This window comes from Lampetra planeri, chromosome 2 (genome assembly GCF_965212315.1).
Source record: "Lampetra planeri chromosome 2, kcLamPlan1.2.h2, whole genome shotgun sequence".
NCBI classification, from domain to species: domain Eukaryota; kingdom Metazoa; phylum Chordata; class Hyperoartia; order Petromyzontiformes; family Petromyzontidae; genus Lampetra; species Lampetra planeri.
This window is the reverse complement of record NC_136108.1, coordinates 27,619,068-27,636,544: the sequence shown is the minus strand read 5'-3', so window position 1 is coordinate 27,636,544 and position 17,477 is coordinate 27,619,068. Positions and strand designations below refer to the sequence as shown.

General features: G+C 50.4%; 1 protein-coding gene across 1 annotated transcript; it reads left to right on the top strand.

Moving 5' to 3' along the window:
• The first annotated feature begins 1,301 nt into the window (after positions 1–1,301).
• Positions 1,302–17,218, top strand: LOC144733698 (T-box transcription factor T-A-like). Its single transcript, XM_078615728.1, has 8 exons — positions 1,302–1,522; positions 5,232–5,496; positions 6,768–6,902; positions 7,245–7,306; positions 8,731–8,789; positions 10,215–10,361; positions 15,542–15,626; positions 16,876–17,218. Exons 1-8 carry the CDS (start codon positions 1,302–1,304, stop codon positions 17,216–17,218), a joined length of 1,317 nt encoding a protein of 438 aa, XP_078471854.1.
• Positions 17,219–17,477: the final 259 nt, after the last annotated feature.

Sequence of the window (17,477 nt, the reverse complement as noted above, 5' to 3'; positions counted from 1 at the left end):
CGTTCTTGTTCTAACGCTCTTACCCCGTGCACCTACTGGGCATCCGTGAAAAAAAGCTTCATAGCTCATCAGATTCCCCCAGTATGAATACAGATTCTGACTCTGCATAGATCGGTGCACGTTACTCGCTCCAGCCGTCTTCCCAGCTGCCAGTGTACGTGACATCAGATATATCTCGACGTGAGTGGCTGTGCCTGTACAGGGCAGCGACTTCAGAACTCCGTACGCGGTGGAAGGTTTTCCCATTGTCGAAAATAACACCGGTCACTACTTCACCGCGATACGAACTTAGTCCGCTTGTATGGGCCATTGAGTAGTTGTGCATGCTGTTACAATGCGGACATGAAACCTCTCTGAGACACAGATAGCTTGATAGAGCTCGTAGGATTCCTCCGGTGTCAATAAAAATCGTGATTCTGAAAGAGCCACAACTTCGCCAGCGGTAGGGGTGACCAAGCATCACGCCGACACACAAACGACTCGCGCTTGCGAATTGTGTCACGGGATCTTCATTTAATTCTGTTGAGCAAACTCGTTTCTACGTTACCAGTGGTAGACCTGAGCTCGGGCTGGACAAACCCACCCCCACATCCTCGTGTGCCGTTTGCCGGACTTCGTAGCTGATACTCGCAACTAACAGCACTTGCCCCAACAGTCTGTTAAGGCTATACGGTGGGCGGAGGAGGGGGAGGATCCTTTGTCTTTATAGAGATCACATCTCAGCACTTCCAGTGGCGATCGGCCTGCGGCCCAAACTGTGGGTGAGATCATTACATTGGCAGCAGCAGCAAAGAGCGAGAGAGCCTTCGGTGGTGGCAGCGTTTCATTCGTAATATAGCCGTGAACACACGGAGGAGAAGGAGGAGGCAGTGGAGGCGGTGTTGGCGTCGTCTCGCCTGAAGCCACGGCTGCGTCTTCGTTCCCCGCAGGGCGACAGCAGCAGCAGAGCACGAGTGGCAGCAGCGGCATCGTCATCATCAGCAGCAGCGGCATCATCAGCAGCATCATCAGCAGCAGCAGCGGCATAATCAGCAGCAGCATCAGCAGCGGCAGCGGCGACATCATCATCATCAGCAGCAGCAGCAGCGACATCATCATCATCAGCAGCGTCATCATCATCAGCAGCAGCGGCATCGTCATCATCATCAGCAGCGGCATCAGCAGCAGCAGCGGCATCATCATCATCAGCGGCAGCAGCGGCATCATCATCAGCGGCAGCAGCGGCATCATCAGCAGCAGCGGCAGCATCATCATCAGCGGCATCATCATCAGCAGCAGCGGCAGCGGTGGCATCGTCAGCGATGAGCTCCGCCGGTGATCTGAGCGCCGAGGCGGCGGCGGTGGCCGCGGCGTCGTCCCCGCGTCTCGAGCACCTCCTGAGCGCCGTGGAGCGCGAGTCGCGCGCGGGCAGCGAGAAGGGCGACCCCACGGAGCGCGAGCTGCGCGTGGCGCTCGAGGAGCGCGAGCTCTGGGAGAGGTTCAGCGAACTCACCAACGAGATGATCGTCACCAAGGCGGGCAGGTGAGCCGTGGGGGGCAACGCGGGCGGGGGGGGCATGGAAGGGCACTATCAACACCAGCAGTACACACACCAGCACCACCAGCAGTACACACAACAGTACCACCAACAGTACACACGCCAGCACCACCAGCAGTACACACACCAGTAGCAACAGCAGAAGTAGAGACACTGCCTCTTTGCTGGTGCTGAGAGCCACGCTGTACCAGCAGTACCAGACGTCACGCCGACACACAGCGACCCACGCTTGCGAATGTCACGGGATCTTCATTTAATTCTGTTGAGAAAACTCGTTTCTACGTAACTTTTTTTTGTGTTTTCGCTTACACGTCACTTTGTAAGCCCGACTTTGAATTTTTTTTTTAAATATATAACATCTTATCACAACCGATAGATATGTATATGCCCTGCAGGGAATGATTGAATATCTTGATTTGAAGCTTTCGTGACTGCAGGAATCCATATACTCTGGTTCTTTCGGTAAAGTCACGTAGATAGAATTTTTAAAAAATATATTTTTCTATCTACGTGACTTTACCGAAAGAACCAGATAGTCATTATTGAATAATCTAACAGAGAAGCTGTTGTCTGCAACGGTACATGTATTAGCTCACGGGGGTGAATGAGAGAGTGTTGATGGTGCGGTGCTGCTGGTGGTAAGGTGAGCCGGTGGTACCCGTGGTGGTGCTATTAGCTGCTCCTGGTATTTGAATTGGTGAGCAGGAACACCGTGCAGTGTTATTGTTCAGAACGGTGATGGCGTTATCACTCACGGCATTAGAGGTATAGTTCTGGTGTTTGTGGTGTTGCTGAGGCTAAGTATTGTCGGAAGGGCCAGATTAAGATTTTGTAGGCCCCTGCGCTACAGGTACTGGGAGCCCCCCCACCAGTATTTTTTCAAACGGTAAACAAAATAAAATAAAAATATTTTTTACAAGGCGAACAACAAATGAAATTCAGCATTCACAACTGAAATCACTTTTCACTTCATCTCTGGAGGCCCCTCCAGCTAGCGGAGGCCCCTGGGCTGCAGCTCCTAAAGCCCCCACGCCTTGATCCGGCCCTGATTGTCGGTCACGACGACGATGATGGTGATGACGATGGTGATGACGACGATGATGATGACGATGGTTGTTGTTCGCGGTGCCGTTGCTGACGTGAGCCGAGATAATGACGGTCGCGGTGCTGACGTCATGGAAAGAACGTTGCTGTTCTCGGGACCGATTGGAGACACTGCGCAGTCTTTCTGTTGACCGGCAGCGCGCTCGCCGCTCGTTGTTGCAGAGAGTCGCGGTTGGAGTCCAGCAGGCCGCCCTGATTAATACTGCCGCGGTGTAATTACCATAATAATACTGTTATGACTACGCGCCGTCTGCTTCGCAGTGAATGTTAAAGATCCCCGTGACGTCGATAGCAAGAGTAGGCCATTGTGTGGCGGTGTGAAAATGCGTAAACAAAAAATTACCCGCAAATTACTCCCGTTGAATATGCGGGTGTCCCTCGCATATCGCGCATCACGTGTTCCTCAAGAAACAGCGCGTACAAACGAGCGCAAATCACGCCGCATCAAGCTTAGTTTCCCATGGACATGCTTGTTATACAGAGGGGTGCGTTACGGTCAAAATTTTAAGTATAATTTATTTTGAAATTTTTTGCCCTGGATTTAACCAAATATGTACAAATGCAATACCCAATAACAATACTATTATTATTAACGTGACTAAATTACTTAATAATGAGTTTAATAACAAATAATAATGAATATGAAAACGATCAATACTAATACTTTAAAATCCCTCTTAACGACGGTGATTGGTTCCACAGTTCCACGATTCAAGAAACCGGTCGCTAAGTGATGTGGTCGTTAAGTGAGTAGAGGAAATGCACGTTAAAGGCTTAATTCGTTCCGATGGCAGCGAAAGTTACCCTTTTTCACCCAAAAAACGTACTTTATAACATTTAAACAATGGATATTAATACGTAAAGATACTAACACAATTATAAACACATAATGTTAAAAGAAACGTGGTTAATCAATGCATTCATTAATATTTACTCTACCTACAACAGTCCATTGTTAACAGGGGAATGGTCGGTAAGCGAACACATTGGGCTCTATGGAGGCACTACACTGTACTATACACTACTATACTACTACACTACTATACACTACACTATACACTACACTATACACTACACTATACGCTACTACACACTACACTACTATACACTACACTATACACTACACTATACACTACTATACACTACACTATACACTCTACTACTATACTCTACACTATACACTACACGACTATACACTACACTGTACACTACTATACACTACACTACTATACACTACACTATACACGACACTACTATACACTATACACTACACTACTATACACTACACTACTATACACTACACTATACACTACACTATACACTACACCATACACTACACTATACACTACACTATACACTACTATACACTACTATACACTACACTACTATACACTCTACACTACTATAGACTACACTACTATAGACTACACTACTACACACTACACTACTATACACTACACTACTATAGACTACACTATTATACACTACACTACTACACACTACACTACTATACACTACACTACTACACACTACACTACTATACACTACACTACTATACACTACACTACTATACACTACACTACACATTGGCCTCTATGGAGGCTGTACACTACTATACACTATTATACACTACACTACTATACACTACACTACTATACACTACACTACTATACACTACACATTGGGCTCGATGGAGGCCCGTCGCTGAGCGATTAGTCGTGAACAGGCGTGGTGGTTAAGAGGGGGTCTACTCGACTTAATGTGGAGTCACTTGAGGGCAGTAGATCTAAGATGGCTACCCCCAGCCCGTGACGCTGGGCGCTGCCATGACGTGGTGGTGACGCCATCAGAAAATGAAAATTTTTCAACTTTGAATCTTGTATCATTAATAGTCATGAGTTTTCTCGAGAAAAATGTAATTTGACAATTGCGTGAGTGCGATGAAGTACGTCCAAAAAAGATGCATTGCGTAACTGCACCTAGCAATCATTGCCCCCCCCACCCTCTACTGCAAAACATTGGCAGGACCCTCTTAAAAAAGAGTCCATGAGACTCAGCGAGGTTTTCATAGATGAACAAAAAAATAATAATACTACTGCTAATAATATGTTTAATAACAATTTGAGCACCGTGTACAAAGCGGTCTCTACCTATAAGTGGGGTTGTTGCTGTAGTGTGATGGTTAGGGTCAGGTGTGATGGTTAATATCAGGTGTAAGTGGTTAGGGCTCTCTGACGCCTTCAAACTAAACCGGAAGTGTTGCATCTGACACCGTGACCTCGAAGCGTGGGCCCCCCCCCACCCCCAAATGCGGGGCCCAGGGCGGCCGCCAGCGCGAATGTTGCCCGGTCAGATGATTCACTCCCTCTATGAGCTCTTATATCATAGACAAAGACCAGATGAGCTCTCATCTGGTCAGATGATTCACTGTGCCTACGGGCTCTCATCTGGTCAGATGACCCACTCTGTCTATGACCTCTCATCTGGTCAGATGAATCACTCTGCGTATGGGCTCTCATCTGGCCAGATGACCCACTCCGTCTCCGAGCCCTGGCTGCGAGTGACTCTCCCATCGCTGCGTTGCGCGCAGGCGAATGTTCCCCGTGATCAAGGCGTCCGTGTCCGGCCTCGACCCGAACGCCATGTACTCCCTGCTGCTCGACTTCTGCGCCGCCGACGCCCACCGCTGGAAGTACGTGAACGGCGAGTGGGTGGCGGGCGGCAAGCCCGAGCCGCAGCCGCCCAGCTGCGTCTACATCCACCCGGACTCGCCCAACTTCGGGGCGCACTGGATGCGCGCGCCCGTCTCCTTCTGCAAGGTCAAGCTCTCCAACAAGATGAACGGCAGCGGGCAGGTGGGCGCTCGTGGTGGTGTTGTTTTGTGGCGGTGATGATTATGGTGGTGGTGCTGGTGGTGAGTGGTAGTGTAGTGGTTAGTGCGCTAAAAATCCAGCGACCCGAGTTCAATTCCCGCTCACGGCCGACAACAGTGACGATTATCTGAACCGGTCCTGGGCCTCCTGGTTAGATTAATCCCTTTGACTATGGGCTCTTATCTTGGTCAGACAAATCAATCGACTCAGCCTCAAATGAGCACCTGGTGCGGTGTGTAAACATCGCCACTAGAGGGACGAAAGCGGCCAGGCGTGGTCCTGGCCACCCGTCCCCTCGTGTGCCGTTCCGGCCTTCATCGGTGCTCGCAAATAGCACTTGCCCCAACAGTCTGTTAAGACTATACGGGGGGTCTTTGTCTTTGGTGCTGGTGGTGGCCATGTTTTGGTAGTGCTGGTCATGATGATGCTGGTGGTGGCTATGGTGTAGTGGTGGTGGTGGTGGCATGCTGGTGATGTGGTGATCTGGTGATAACGTTGTTGGTGGTGATGGTGTTTGTGGTGTTGTTATTGGTGGTGGCGGTGAAATTGCTGATGGTGTCGATGGTGGTGTCGGTGGTACGTTTTAAAATTGTCATTCATGTGAATTGCATCTTACAATGATGTGGCTTTAGTAACGCCCACACAGTCTTTCACGTGGGGGCTCAGCAAGCCACAGACATTTGGGAAGACCGGCAGCGAGATCTGCTGCCAGCAATTTCCCCCCAAGCTCTGTGGTCCTACATTGGGGTGTTTGGCCATCTCCACAATGAAGGAGTTGATAATGGTGATGGCATCACAATTCCTCAATGCGACGCGGCCACAGTAGGACGAGTGTTGATTCGCTCATTAATTCGTCAAGCAAAGTCAGCGAAGGACAGTTCAGCCAAACCTGTGACCTCTTGTGACGGCATTCGCATAAACTGCTCTCGACAAGTGTTGATGGCTTTGTCAGGTGCCTTCCCTAAACCGAGGCCCCTGTACATGAATCATAATTCTTCAAAAAAAATTATGACCATGCCATTACAACGATATCAATCAATACATCAATGTTTTATTTGTCACATGGAAAGTCTCATTTAGCCAGTCACCCAGGTAGTTTGCAATTAATTAAAAAAATCAAACGTTTTGTTGCAATATTTTGCAACAAAACGTTGATAATTGATGAAGTTGGTTGTTATCATGATATCGGTGATCATGGCGATGGCAAAACCCTCGTTGATGTGAATCTCATTGTCTTCGTCGCTGCTGCTCAGATAATGCTCAACTCGCTCCACAAGTACCAGCCCCGCATCCACATCGTGCGCGTCGGCGGCGCCCAGCGCCTCGTCACGAGCCACGCGTTCCCCGAGACGCGCTTCATCGCCGTCACCGCCTACCAGAACGAGGAGGTGGGCAGCACGGGGACACGGGACACGGGGGAATGGGGCACGGAGACACGGGACACGGGGACGTGGAGTGTGGGGCATGGGGCACGGGGAAACGGGGTACAGAGGCATGAGGCACAGGGCATGGAGACGTGGGGCATTGGGTACGGGGCATAGAGACACGGGGCACGGGGCATGCGGCCAGGGCATAGAGACACAAGGCACAGAGACACTGGGCATGGGGGAATGGGGCACGGGGACACGGGGCACGCGTCGCGATGACGTTCAGCGGGCCCGAGGGGATGAGTTTCGTTCCCCGGCATGTAAAGGTGTCTCTTTGAACGGTGACTTTTTCGTGCTTTTCAGGTCACTTCGTTGAAAATCCTGCACAACCCATTCGCCAAGGGAATTCTGGACGCGAAGGAAAGGTAAGAGTTTGAAGAATCTGTGCGGCGCACGCACTGCACCGTCGTCCTCAGCCGAGTCGGCCCTCGGCCTTGTCGGGATGGGCACCACGACGGACTCGCAATCCGGCGCGGCATTCGAAACAACGGAGCACGCTCCTTAAATCCCCGAGTCTTCGCCGCATGGGTTCAGCGCCACGCCACGGCTGTCGTCGCTCTGCAGGCCGCGTGCGGTCGGGTAACGCGCGGGGCACTCCCCACCACTTCCAAGACGTCTGGCCAGCGTGGAAGAGTAGGCCAAATATACCCACTAGATCGGGGGCTCTCTCTAGAGCGGCCTCCAGTGGATGGCCCTTCTGCCAGCAATAGTGCGAGCGGGTAATTGCAGGGCTGCGCCTTGAACTTTTGTTACCGTGGGAGCGCGTGCTTTACATTGGAGTGAGCACCTTCTAGTCCACAATGGACGCCACGGTGGCGAGATGTTAACTACCTCGCCTGTTGTACAGGAGGTCGTGGGTTCGACCCGAACCCTGACGCCTGCTGTATATTTGGAGTTTGCATTACTTTCTCTCTCTCCCCGTGGTGGCGTAGATTTTTCTCTGGGTCTTCCGCTTTTTTCCCCCCACATTGAGAATCAACATGCGTTTAGAGTATTTGGCTGCTATCAATTTCCACGACAAGCAGTGTCGTTGAGCTATCGCTGTGGGCCTTACCTGGTAAAAATGAATACTGTTCATATTTTGTGGGTGTTATAGTTGATTAACTTCTACCAATGTTTACAACGAATACTTGCAACCACCGCAGGGCCCTTGAATTGCGATGTTAATCTGAGCCATAATCTGTCATGTGAACTTGCAAAGATCACATTGTTATAATCTTCATACTGGCTAATGCATCGTTGTCGATAATCACTTAGTTTTCCACTTAGATACTATGGGCAACTGTACTTTGGATAGACTGGTTCCTGCCATATGACAGTGGAATTGCTACCACTGGCCGAGCAGGGAGATGTTTAACTTGAGACTTGGCAGCTCCTACAGTCCTGTGGAACACGTTCGCGTATTGCACCTTGGTTTGTTTCACGGTCATTGCGAACATTCGTCGCGAGTGATATCAGAACCGGTTGCTGAAATCTCCCTCCCGTTCACCAACCCACACTGTTCGCCGTCGTGGTGAAGTACGGTCAATCAACCGCGCCGTCACCGCCCACAGCAGTGGATTGTTGAACAGGCTGTAAATGATGTGTTTATTATTAATATCATGACACCATATTACATGTGCAGCACCATTTGTATGAGTAGGTCATCGTAATGCTTTTATTACAGCTCAATGTGCTAGTGGGGAAGATGGGGGGAGACGGAAACTGTGTAAACAGCGACTCGATTTCGGCGCGAGCTCGTCACGTTGTTTTAAAAACAGGCAAAACAAAATGTGCGTCTCGTTTCCAGAAGCCACACCATGAAGGACTCGAACGTGAGCGACTGTCCACAGAGTCCGTACTCACACGGTGAGTGACATATCTTCTTCTCGACAGCAGCAGCAGCAGCAACAGCAGCAGCAGCAGCGACAGCCAGAATCACAAGTTGATTTCCCACCCAGTAAAACCCGTAGAGCTAAGAAGCTTTTTGTCAAGTCAGCGGCTCGGACCGGCAGACGACATCAACGCCATTCCGCATTTAGAGATTAAAAAAACAAAGGAACAAACGAACAAACTTGTACGTACGTATAACTTCCCTGCATACTCCTTAGTGACTTTTCTTCTTGGTTCTTTCGGTAAAGTCACGTAGAATGGAAATAATAAAATAATAAAAATAAAACATAATAAAATAATTCTCACGACGTATCGGCCACAACGCAAGCAGCCGTCCTCAGGTGAAGAACAGGTCTGTCGTTAAATCGAAATTTAGTGACTTTAATAAGACAGTCAGTTCTAATGAGGACCGAACAACTGCCACGCAGCGCAGGGGCATCCGCTCAGGGTGCTTTTGCCGCTACACATCCGATGAGCTCTAAAGCTCTTTGTCACAGATGTCCAGTAGGGGCGGGCCAGACAGTTACAACAACAAACAACACAAAAAGACGATAGGAGTGCAAAGTATAGGAAAGGTAAGCAAATCACACGCAAAAAAAACAATTTTAAATTTCACCAGGTAACAGAGGTGTGGACTCGAGTCATGTGACTTGGACTCGAGTCAGACTCGAGTCATGAATTTGATGACTTGCGACTCGACTTGGACTTGCATAACAATGACTTTGTCCCACCTATGAGATGTGGACTCGAGTCATGTGACTTGGACTCGAGTCAGACTCGAGTCATGAATTTGATGACTTGCGACTCGACTTGGACTTGCATAACAATGACTTTGTCCCACCTCTGCCAGGTAAGGCCCACTGTGCTATTAGCTTCTTTGTCAGAAGCGACCTGGCCATCACAGATGATAGCTCAACGAAGTGGCTTATCACGTGTGGAAATTTATAGCAGCCAAATACTTTAAACGCACCACGTCGATTCTAAATGCGGAGGGAAAAACCGGAGGCCCCGGAGAAAAAATCCACGTGACCACGGGGAGAGAGAGACACGTAAACTCCAAATATACAACAGGCATCAGGGTCGTGGATCGAACCCACGACTGCCTGCACATCAGGCGAGGTAGTCAACATCTCGCCACCATGGCGCCCCGATACTCTGGTGGAGGCCCCTTCTGCCAGCAGTGACTTGAGCAGGCAACATGCAGCGCTGCACCTTTATCGTTATGACATTACAGCGGGTGGGACTGCAAACGACCTCTAAACGCACGTATAGAGATATCGTATTGTGACGCTCGCGATTCAACGACGCGCGTGCCGCGAGCGTGGTGACGGTTTCGGGGGGATCGCGTCCGAATGTCCGAACCGCGCCTCCACCAATGCCGTTTGTCCATTGTTTGTGCAGCGAGCCACGGCTGGTGGATGGGGAAGCCTCAGCCACAGCCGATGTCGCTGGCTCAGGGCACCGCAACACCTCTGGGCTGCGAGCGTCTCTCCGGCCTGCACTCCCACCGCGTGGCGCCGTACCCCAGCCGCGTGCCAACGCAGCACGGTAAGAACCTCCCTCCCTCTCTCTGTTACCGTGCCAACACAGCACGGAACGCCTCCCCTTATCTCTCAGTTACCATGCCAATGCAGCACGGTAACACCTCCCTCCCTCTCTCTGTTACCGTGCCAACGCAGCACGGAACGCCTCCCCTTATCTCTCTGTTACCATGCCAATGCAGCACGGTAACACCTCCCTCCCTCTCTCTGTTACCGTGCCAATGCAGCACGGAACGCCTCCCCTTATCTCTCAGTTACCATGCCAATGCAGCACGGTAACGCCTTCCTCTCTCTCTGTTACCGTGCCAACTCAGCATGGAAACACCCACCCCGCTCGACCTCCCTCTCTTTCTCTTTCGCGGTGTTTAGAGTCTCTTCTTTCTCCTGATTATATAATTAATCATCGTTCGTGCAAATTGTACGTATGGACGTGGATCTTCTTTCGCACCGTACGTAGCCAGCCGTGCTAATCGGAGGTGCGGGGGAAGGACAACAAACTAAACACAAAAAGCAGTTCCATAGAAATTAGTTATCAATCTAGATGCTAATTTGAAAGTGCATAGCTCCAGTGGCTTCCTAATCCTAATATCGTAATGAAGAACGTTCCAGACGGCCGCAAAAGCACACCTGAAAGCGTGCAATGCGGTGACTACCATTTTTGTTCGATCGTGCACACACACACAGCCGCTGCTGCGAGGATGACCGGGGTTTGCGTGTTGGTTTATGCTCCTTTTCGAGATCAGCAATGCATTGTGGTCCATTCATGTCAAGCACTTTGTGTGTAATGAGTGCGACCTAATAAATTGCGTCTCCGCGAGGAACCGGCGACAAGCTGGAAGGCTGCCGAGCGATGAGCTGGTGCCAACAATTAGAACCCCTGCCTTCCCTGGCCCTTTAAACATTTATTTTCTCAATTTAAGATTTTCACTTTTCCTGCGCACGCAGTTAGCGAAGCCCTGCCCGAATTGACTCTCACGAGAATCTGTCGCAATACGAATGATGCGCAGTACGGCCGTTTGCATTCTGTTCGCTGAGCGAGAGGTTAAGATCTTTGGAGTGGATTGAAACGTTGCGTCTGCTGAGAAACATAACCTAATAGGGCTGGGGAAAATATCGAATTGCGATTTTTCTCATAGATATTGCGATTTGATTTGCGATTAAATTTTTTAAAGTCAAGCTTCAGTTCAATATTCACTGTGTAATAGATTTATAACATGTGATGGAGCATTACCACATGACACCATCAAAATATTAACTGCTCTATATATCTTGACGTAAAGCTTTCGTGACTGCAGGAATTCCTATTCTTTGGGTCTCTCGGTAAAGTCGCGTAGATAGAAAAATAATACAAAATCATGACGTTTCGATCGCAACACAAGCAATCGTCCTCAGGTGAAAAAATATAGCAAGAGAGCTGCTGAAGCAGCAGGGTGTTATATAGGCCTGAGATGGATGCAGCCCAAGGGTAAGTGGGCGGGGTTAGAGAAGAAAGATTGAGGAAACCCCAAAGCTGTTGGGCTGGCCATTGTATTGTGAGAGATTAGCATGTCAATGTAGCCACCGCCACATCGAGGAATGCAACTCAGAGAGTCGGAAATAACTGCTAACATCGGCAGGTAGGATGGAAACATCACAGCCAGTTATGACTTAAACTGGTTAATAACGTCCTTCCAATGATTGCTCAGTTTGTACCCATCTTCTCGGTTGAAAATTTGTCTGTGTATATATATCTGGATGGCTTCATGAACGAATCTTTGTTGATAGCCAGTAGGTTTGCAGAGTACCTTCGTCTTGGCTATGTATGGCAAGGTGATGGTTTTGATTGGGTCCTCAGATGGTTCTCTCCCAGTGGTTGGGGTGATAGATGCATTCATCTTGAGGGCTTGGTGTACGTGCTCCAGTTCACTGGCTAGGTGGTGATGGTCAGAAATGCAACAAGCCCTATGGTGTAGAGTTTTGATGAGGGAATTATTCTGGGCTGGATGGTGGTGGGAGTCAGGTTTTAGATAGGCATCCGTGTGGGTGGCTTTCCAGTAGACAGAGTGTCCCAATGAGCCATCTGGTCTCTTTTCTATCTACCTGACTTTACCGACAGACCCAAAGAGTAAGAATTCCTGCAGTCACGAAAGCTTTAAGTCATGCTAATCTCTCTTTAACATGCTAATTTTCACCTGCCAGCCCTTTGATTGGTGGAAAACAAACCACTTACATTATCATTGGCTGCTGACATTTGGGCCACGCCCATTTAAAACCTTTATAAACAGTTTACCTTGGTAGCTAACCCCCCTTTTCCTGAAGACGACCACTTGTGTTGCGATCAAAATGTCGTAGTTTTTTGTTATTTCTTGTTATTTTCTTTGAACCTATCTATGTGACTTTACCGAAAGATCCAAGAATATGCTCTATATATTCTAATGCAAGGATGATAACTTAAAATATATTAATTGCTTCCAACATGTATTTATTTAAATGTTTTAATTGAAATAGAACAATCAAACATGTAACAATTGTTAAATTAAAAAAATAAAGTTTGAATAATGAAAACAATTCCAGCAAGAAAGTAGTAGGCTTTTCAAATCGCAGCCTTTGTGATTTGCTTATCGCTTTGTTTAAAATTGCGATTAATCGATTTGAAATCGATTAATCATTCAGCCCTACGTAGGCAGCTGCTGCAGTGTTAACGGCCAGTGAACTGGGCTTGCAATCTCGAGGTCGCCAGTTTCAACCCCACCTCCCAGCTCTTTCACCACCCGGCAGCATACATTTGGGCACACCACATAGTGAGTCGTCAGGAAGGGGTCAGATGTGTGGTGGGGCGAAGTGTGGGTACCGAACCGGCCGTGGGCTTCCCCTTCGCTCACCCGCACTCGACCCAGCGTGGTGAAGTATGGTCAAACAAGCCCCCATGACCAACACAAGGAGCACTTAATTCAGCAGTGGTTTGTAAAATGGCTGCAAATCATGTTGTCTCGGCCTCGCTGTGCGCTGCGTTGCACCGCTAACTGAGTAGATAACCTTGCGTCCAATAAACCCTCAGAGCCAGGGTGAACATCCGACTCCAAACGTCATTTATTGATTTTAACGAGGTAAAATTTGTGAGAAAACAGCACAGATACAGCATCTGTTAATACCCGGAAACACCAACACAATGAATGAACACCACAGCATCAGAACATTGTCTTAGATAACATGTTTCTCAACAATAGACCCTGGATGGACCAGGCCCCTACATTACCACTGAATAACTATACTAGAGCATAAGCTGCTGTGTTACATAAAGGCACATCGTGTATTCATCACACTGCACCCCAAATGTACAGTATTACACATAACACTAAATTGTGGATGAGATATTTCGTTATCCTTGCTCTCAGGATCGCAATATAGTTACTTGGGTACAAGTTTGACTCGACTTATTAAATTACAAGTAACATTCACAATAAGGAAAGTTGCAGGCTTCGTTGTTAACTAGGCCTCGTATTTATCATAACAATTTAACAGCATTATAAAGGCATTTACATCATTATAACGGTCATTCTAACATTATAACAGCATTGCCAATATTATAAGAACATAAACGAACTTACAGACAATGCTTCTTAAAGTCCCACAATGGACAATTGCAGCTGGCTTCACTGGGACGCGATGTGTGCCGCCATCTTGAATTATGTGTGTAATGGCCGATGCCCGCGTGGTTGAGCGGGAATCTTAAATCGCAACTTCCTGGTCACGTGACCAAAATTAGCATCAAAAACAGGAGATTCCTGTGTACATATGCCCCCCCCCCATCTGCCGTGAGGCAAACCCCCTGCCGTGAGGCAGAACACATGTCGTTGTTGCTGGTTATTGTTGTCCATATATATAATACATTTAATACATTAAAACAATCTATTAATCCATTAATTATATGTGAAAATACCCAGAGCTTGTGCATAGGAGTGTGTGCGGGGTCTGGTTGTAAGTGTGTGTGTGCACGTGTAAGTGTGTGTTTGTGCACGTGTAAGTGTGTGCACGTGTAAGTGTGTGTGTGTGCACGTGTAAGTATGTGTGTAAGTGTGTGTGTGTGTAAGTGCTGCTTACGATCATTAAGGACCTTCATGATGGTGAGCGGGCCCGGGTTAAACTACGTGGCCGGGAGTCAGAGCCTTTCCCTGTACACCTTAGGGTGTGACAGGGATGTCCTCTGGCTCCCACATTATTTAACATCTATTTTGACCACGTAGTTCGTGAAGCCTTCAATAGCTGTACTGGGGGAATCTCCGCACGAAGCTTCAAGTCTTCTCGGCCACAGTCATTCCCTCCTTCTCTATGCTTGCGAAACGTGGACCCCCCTAATGGAGCATCTTTGCCGGTTGGAAACATTTAGGCTGGCCTGCCTACAAACCAACCTGGGTTTAACCAGGCTGGATTGTGTGAGGAGCTTACAAATCCTTGAAAGATCTGGGCAAAGTCCCATCGGTGAGCTCCTCTGGCAGGCAAGGCTGCGTTGGCTGGGTCATGTAGCCCGCATGCCCAGCCACCGCATGTCGAAACAGCTCTTGTTCTGCCGGATCGAGGGGGCTAAACGGGCGTGGCACAGGCTAGAGAAGAGATGGAATGATGTGGTACAGGAGGACGTGGAGCTGAGTGGACTTGCCGATGACTGGTACCAGCGGTGTCAAGATCGGCCTCTGTGGAGGAGGCTCGTGAAGGACGCTACTGGGCAGTTGGAGGCAGTCGCCCTCCAGCAACAACGGAGGGCGGAGGAGCGACGCTCACAACAACGAGCGGAGCGCCGGGTGGCTAAAGCACAGCAAGTTGGCACAGTAGGGGGCACAGGTGGTGCATCAGCCAGTCATCTTGGTCATCTCGGTCAGTCGACCCGTGGCACCTGGGTCTGCCCCGTGACCTCCTGCCAGCGGGCGTTTGACACTTCACGTGGCCTCAAGGTGCACTTGGCCTGGCACAAGCGTCGTGGTGACGTCACAGCCACTTAGTGGCGAATGGCGGTTGTTGTTGTGTGCACGTGTGTGTGTGTGCACGTGTAAGTGTGTGTGTGCACGTGTAAGTGTGTGTGTGTGCACGTGTAAGTGTGTGTACGTGTAAATGTGTGTGTGTGTGCACGTGTAAGTGTGTGTGTGTGCACGTGTAAGTGTGTGTGTGTGTGCACGTGTAAGTGTGTGTGCACGTGTTCTCTCTCACCACCAGCACTGCACCACGGCTCCGCGATGCTCGGCGAGGACGAGAGCTGGGCCGGCCTGCAGGCACCCAACGCCATCGCACACTCGCACAGGTACGCAGCGCCAGCCCACTCCACCACCACCACCACAGTCAGCAGCAGTAGCAGCATTGCCAGCCCACTCCACCACCACAGTCAGCAGCAGTAGCAGCAGCGCCAGCGGCACTAGCTGCAGCAGCAGTGCTACCGCCATCATCACCACCAAAGTCACCACCACCACCACAGTCACCACCAGCAGCAGTGCTACCACTATCACCACCACAGTCACCACCACCACAGTCACCACCACCACAGTCACCACCACCAGCAGTGCTAACGGCAGCAGCACCGCCACCACCAAAAGACAAAGATCCCCCGTGTAGCCTTAATAGACTATTGGGGCAAGTGCTGTTAGCGAGCACCTATGAAGGCCGGCACGGCACACGAGGGAGTGGGTGGCCAGCACCACGCCCGACCGCCTTTGTTTCCCCGTTGGTGATATTTACACACCGCATCAGGTACTCATTTGAGGCTGAGTCGACCTAAGAGATGCCTAGAACCGATTCAGATCATCGTCACGGGTGCTGGCCGTGAGCAGGAATCTAACTCGGGTCACCGGGTTCGTAGCGGCTACACCACCGCTCTCCACACGAACACCACCACCATCACTGCCACCATCAAGACCACTGTGATACTGTAAACCATGATTCTGTCTACGTCTGTCGTTGTATTTCTCTCCATCTCTGTGCCTTCTCCATCACATTGCTCTTCTCGGCATTCGAACCCGTAGCTCAGAGTTCGTCTGAGATTGCCTGCAATTCGTTTTTTTCCGTCTCTCTCTCTCTCTCTGGCTGCGTCGAAGTTGCAACTCATCTCGCAGCGCTCTCTTGACGAGAGAGAGAGACGTCTCTGACAGTGCAGTACTTCTCGTTGGCAATGAAGTCAATCTCGTATTCAGTATTCACATTTGGACTCCTCTACCACGTTGATCTATAGACTCCATGTACATATTTATTTTGGAAAGGCTGTCACGTTCATACCTTTGGTGTCTGCGAACTTTAATTGATGTTCGCTTACCTCTCTCTCTCTCTCTCTTATTCCTCACCCCAATGCCACACTCACCAATCACCGTGTGTCGACATGCCGGACGGATGACTGCCATCACACGACGGTGGTGAATGGCCATGACTTGGCGGAGGCCTTCGTCCAGAATCGGATTCATCACGACTGCTACTGCTGCTGCTGATGATGATCTCAGTGTGCTGACACCTTGCGTCTCTCCCCCCTCTCCATGGCCGTGTGCGTGCGCCCACCCCCCGTGCAGCCAGTACCCCAGCCTGTGGTCCGTGAGCAACAGCAGCCTCTCCCCGGCGCAGCAGCAGGCCGGCCCCACCGCAGGCCTCCCCGTGCCGTTCTTCCGCGGCGGCGGCGGCGGCGCCTCCTCCTCCTCCCCGTACGGGCAGAGTCACGGCGGGGGCCCCCCTGCCGTGTCGCCCTACGACAGCCTCGGCGGCCACCACCACCACCACGGCTCCGAGCTGACGGGAACCGGCCACCCCCTCTCCTCCTGCTCCGCCGTCATCCCCGTCTCGTCGGGCCCCGCAGACTCGCTGTACGATCAGACGGCCCCCTTCACCTGGGCCATGCTGGCCACGCAGGGGATGTAGCGGCCGTGGCGTGCGGGGCGGAGCGATGCGATGGCGCGGCGGGGTGGGGGGAGATGAGGTCGCGGGCGCCCTCCGATCGTCGCCGGGAGTCGTCGGAGTTCTTCCGCCCGAGGGAGCGGCGAGGCGGCGCCGTGGACGCAAGCGGTGAAGGTGAAGGGGGCAAAAGAGGCCGAGTGGGCGATCGCGGACGAGGAGCAGCGCACGGCCCAACCGGGGTTGTTGGGGGTGTTGGGGGAGCACTCTCCCTGACCGCACGAGC

Coding starts and splice junctions, on each gene's coding strand:
- LOC144733698 (XM_078615728.1), top strand. CDS start 1,302: ATGAGCTCCGCCGGTGATCTGAGCGCCGAGGCGGCGGCGGTGGCCGCG. Junction 1,523..5,231: donor ATCGTCACCAAGGCGGGCAG/GTGAGCCGTGGG, acceptor CGTTGCGCGCAG/GCGAATGTTCCCCGTGATCA. Junction 15,627..16,875: donor GCCATCGCACACTCGCACAG/GTACGCAGCGCC, acceptor CCCCCCGTGCAG/CCAGTACCCCAGCCTGTGGT.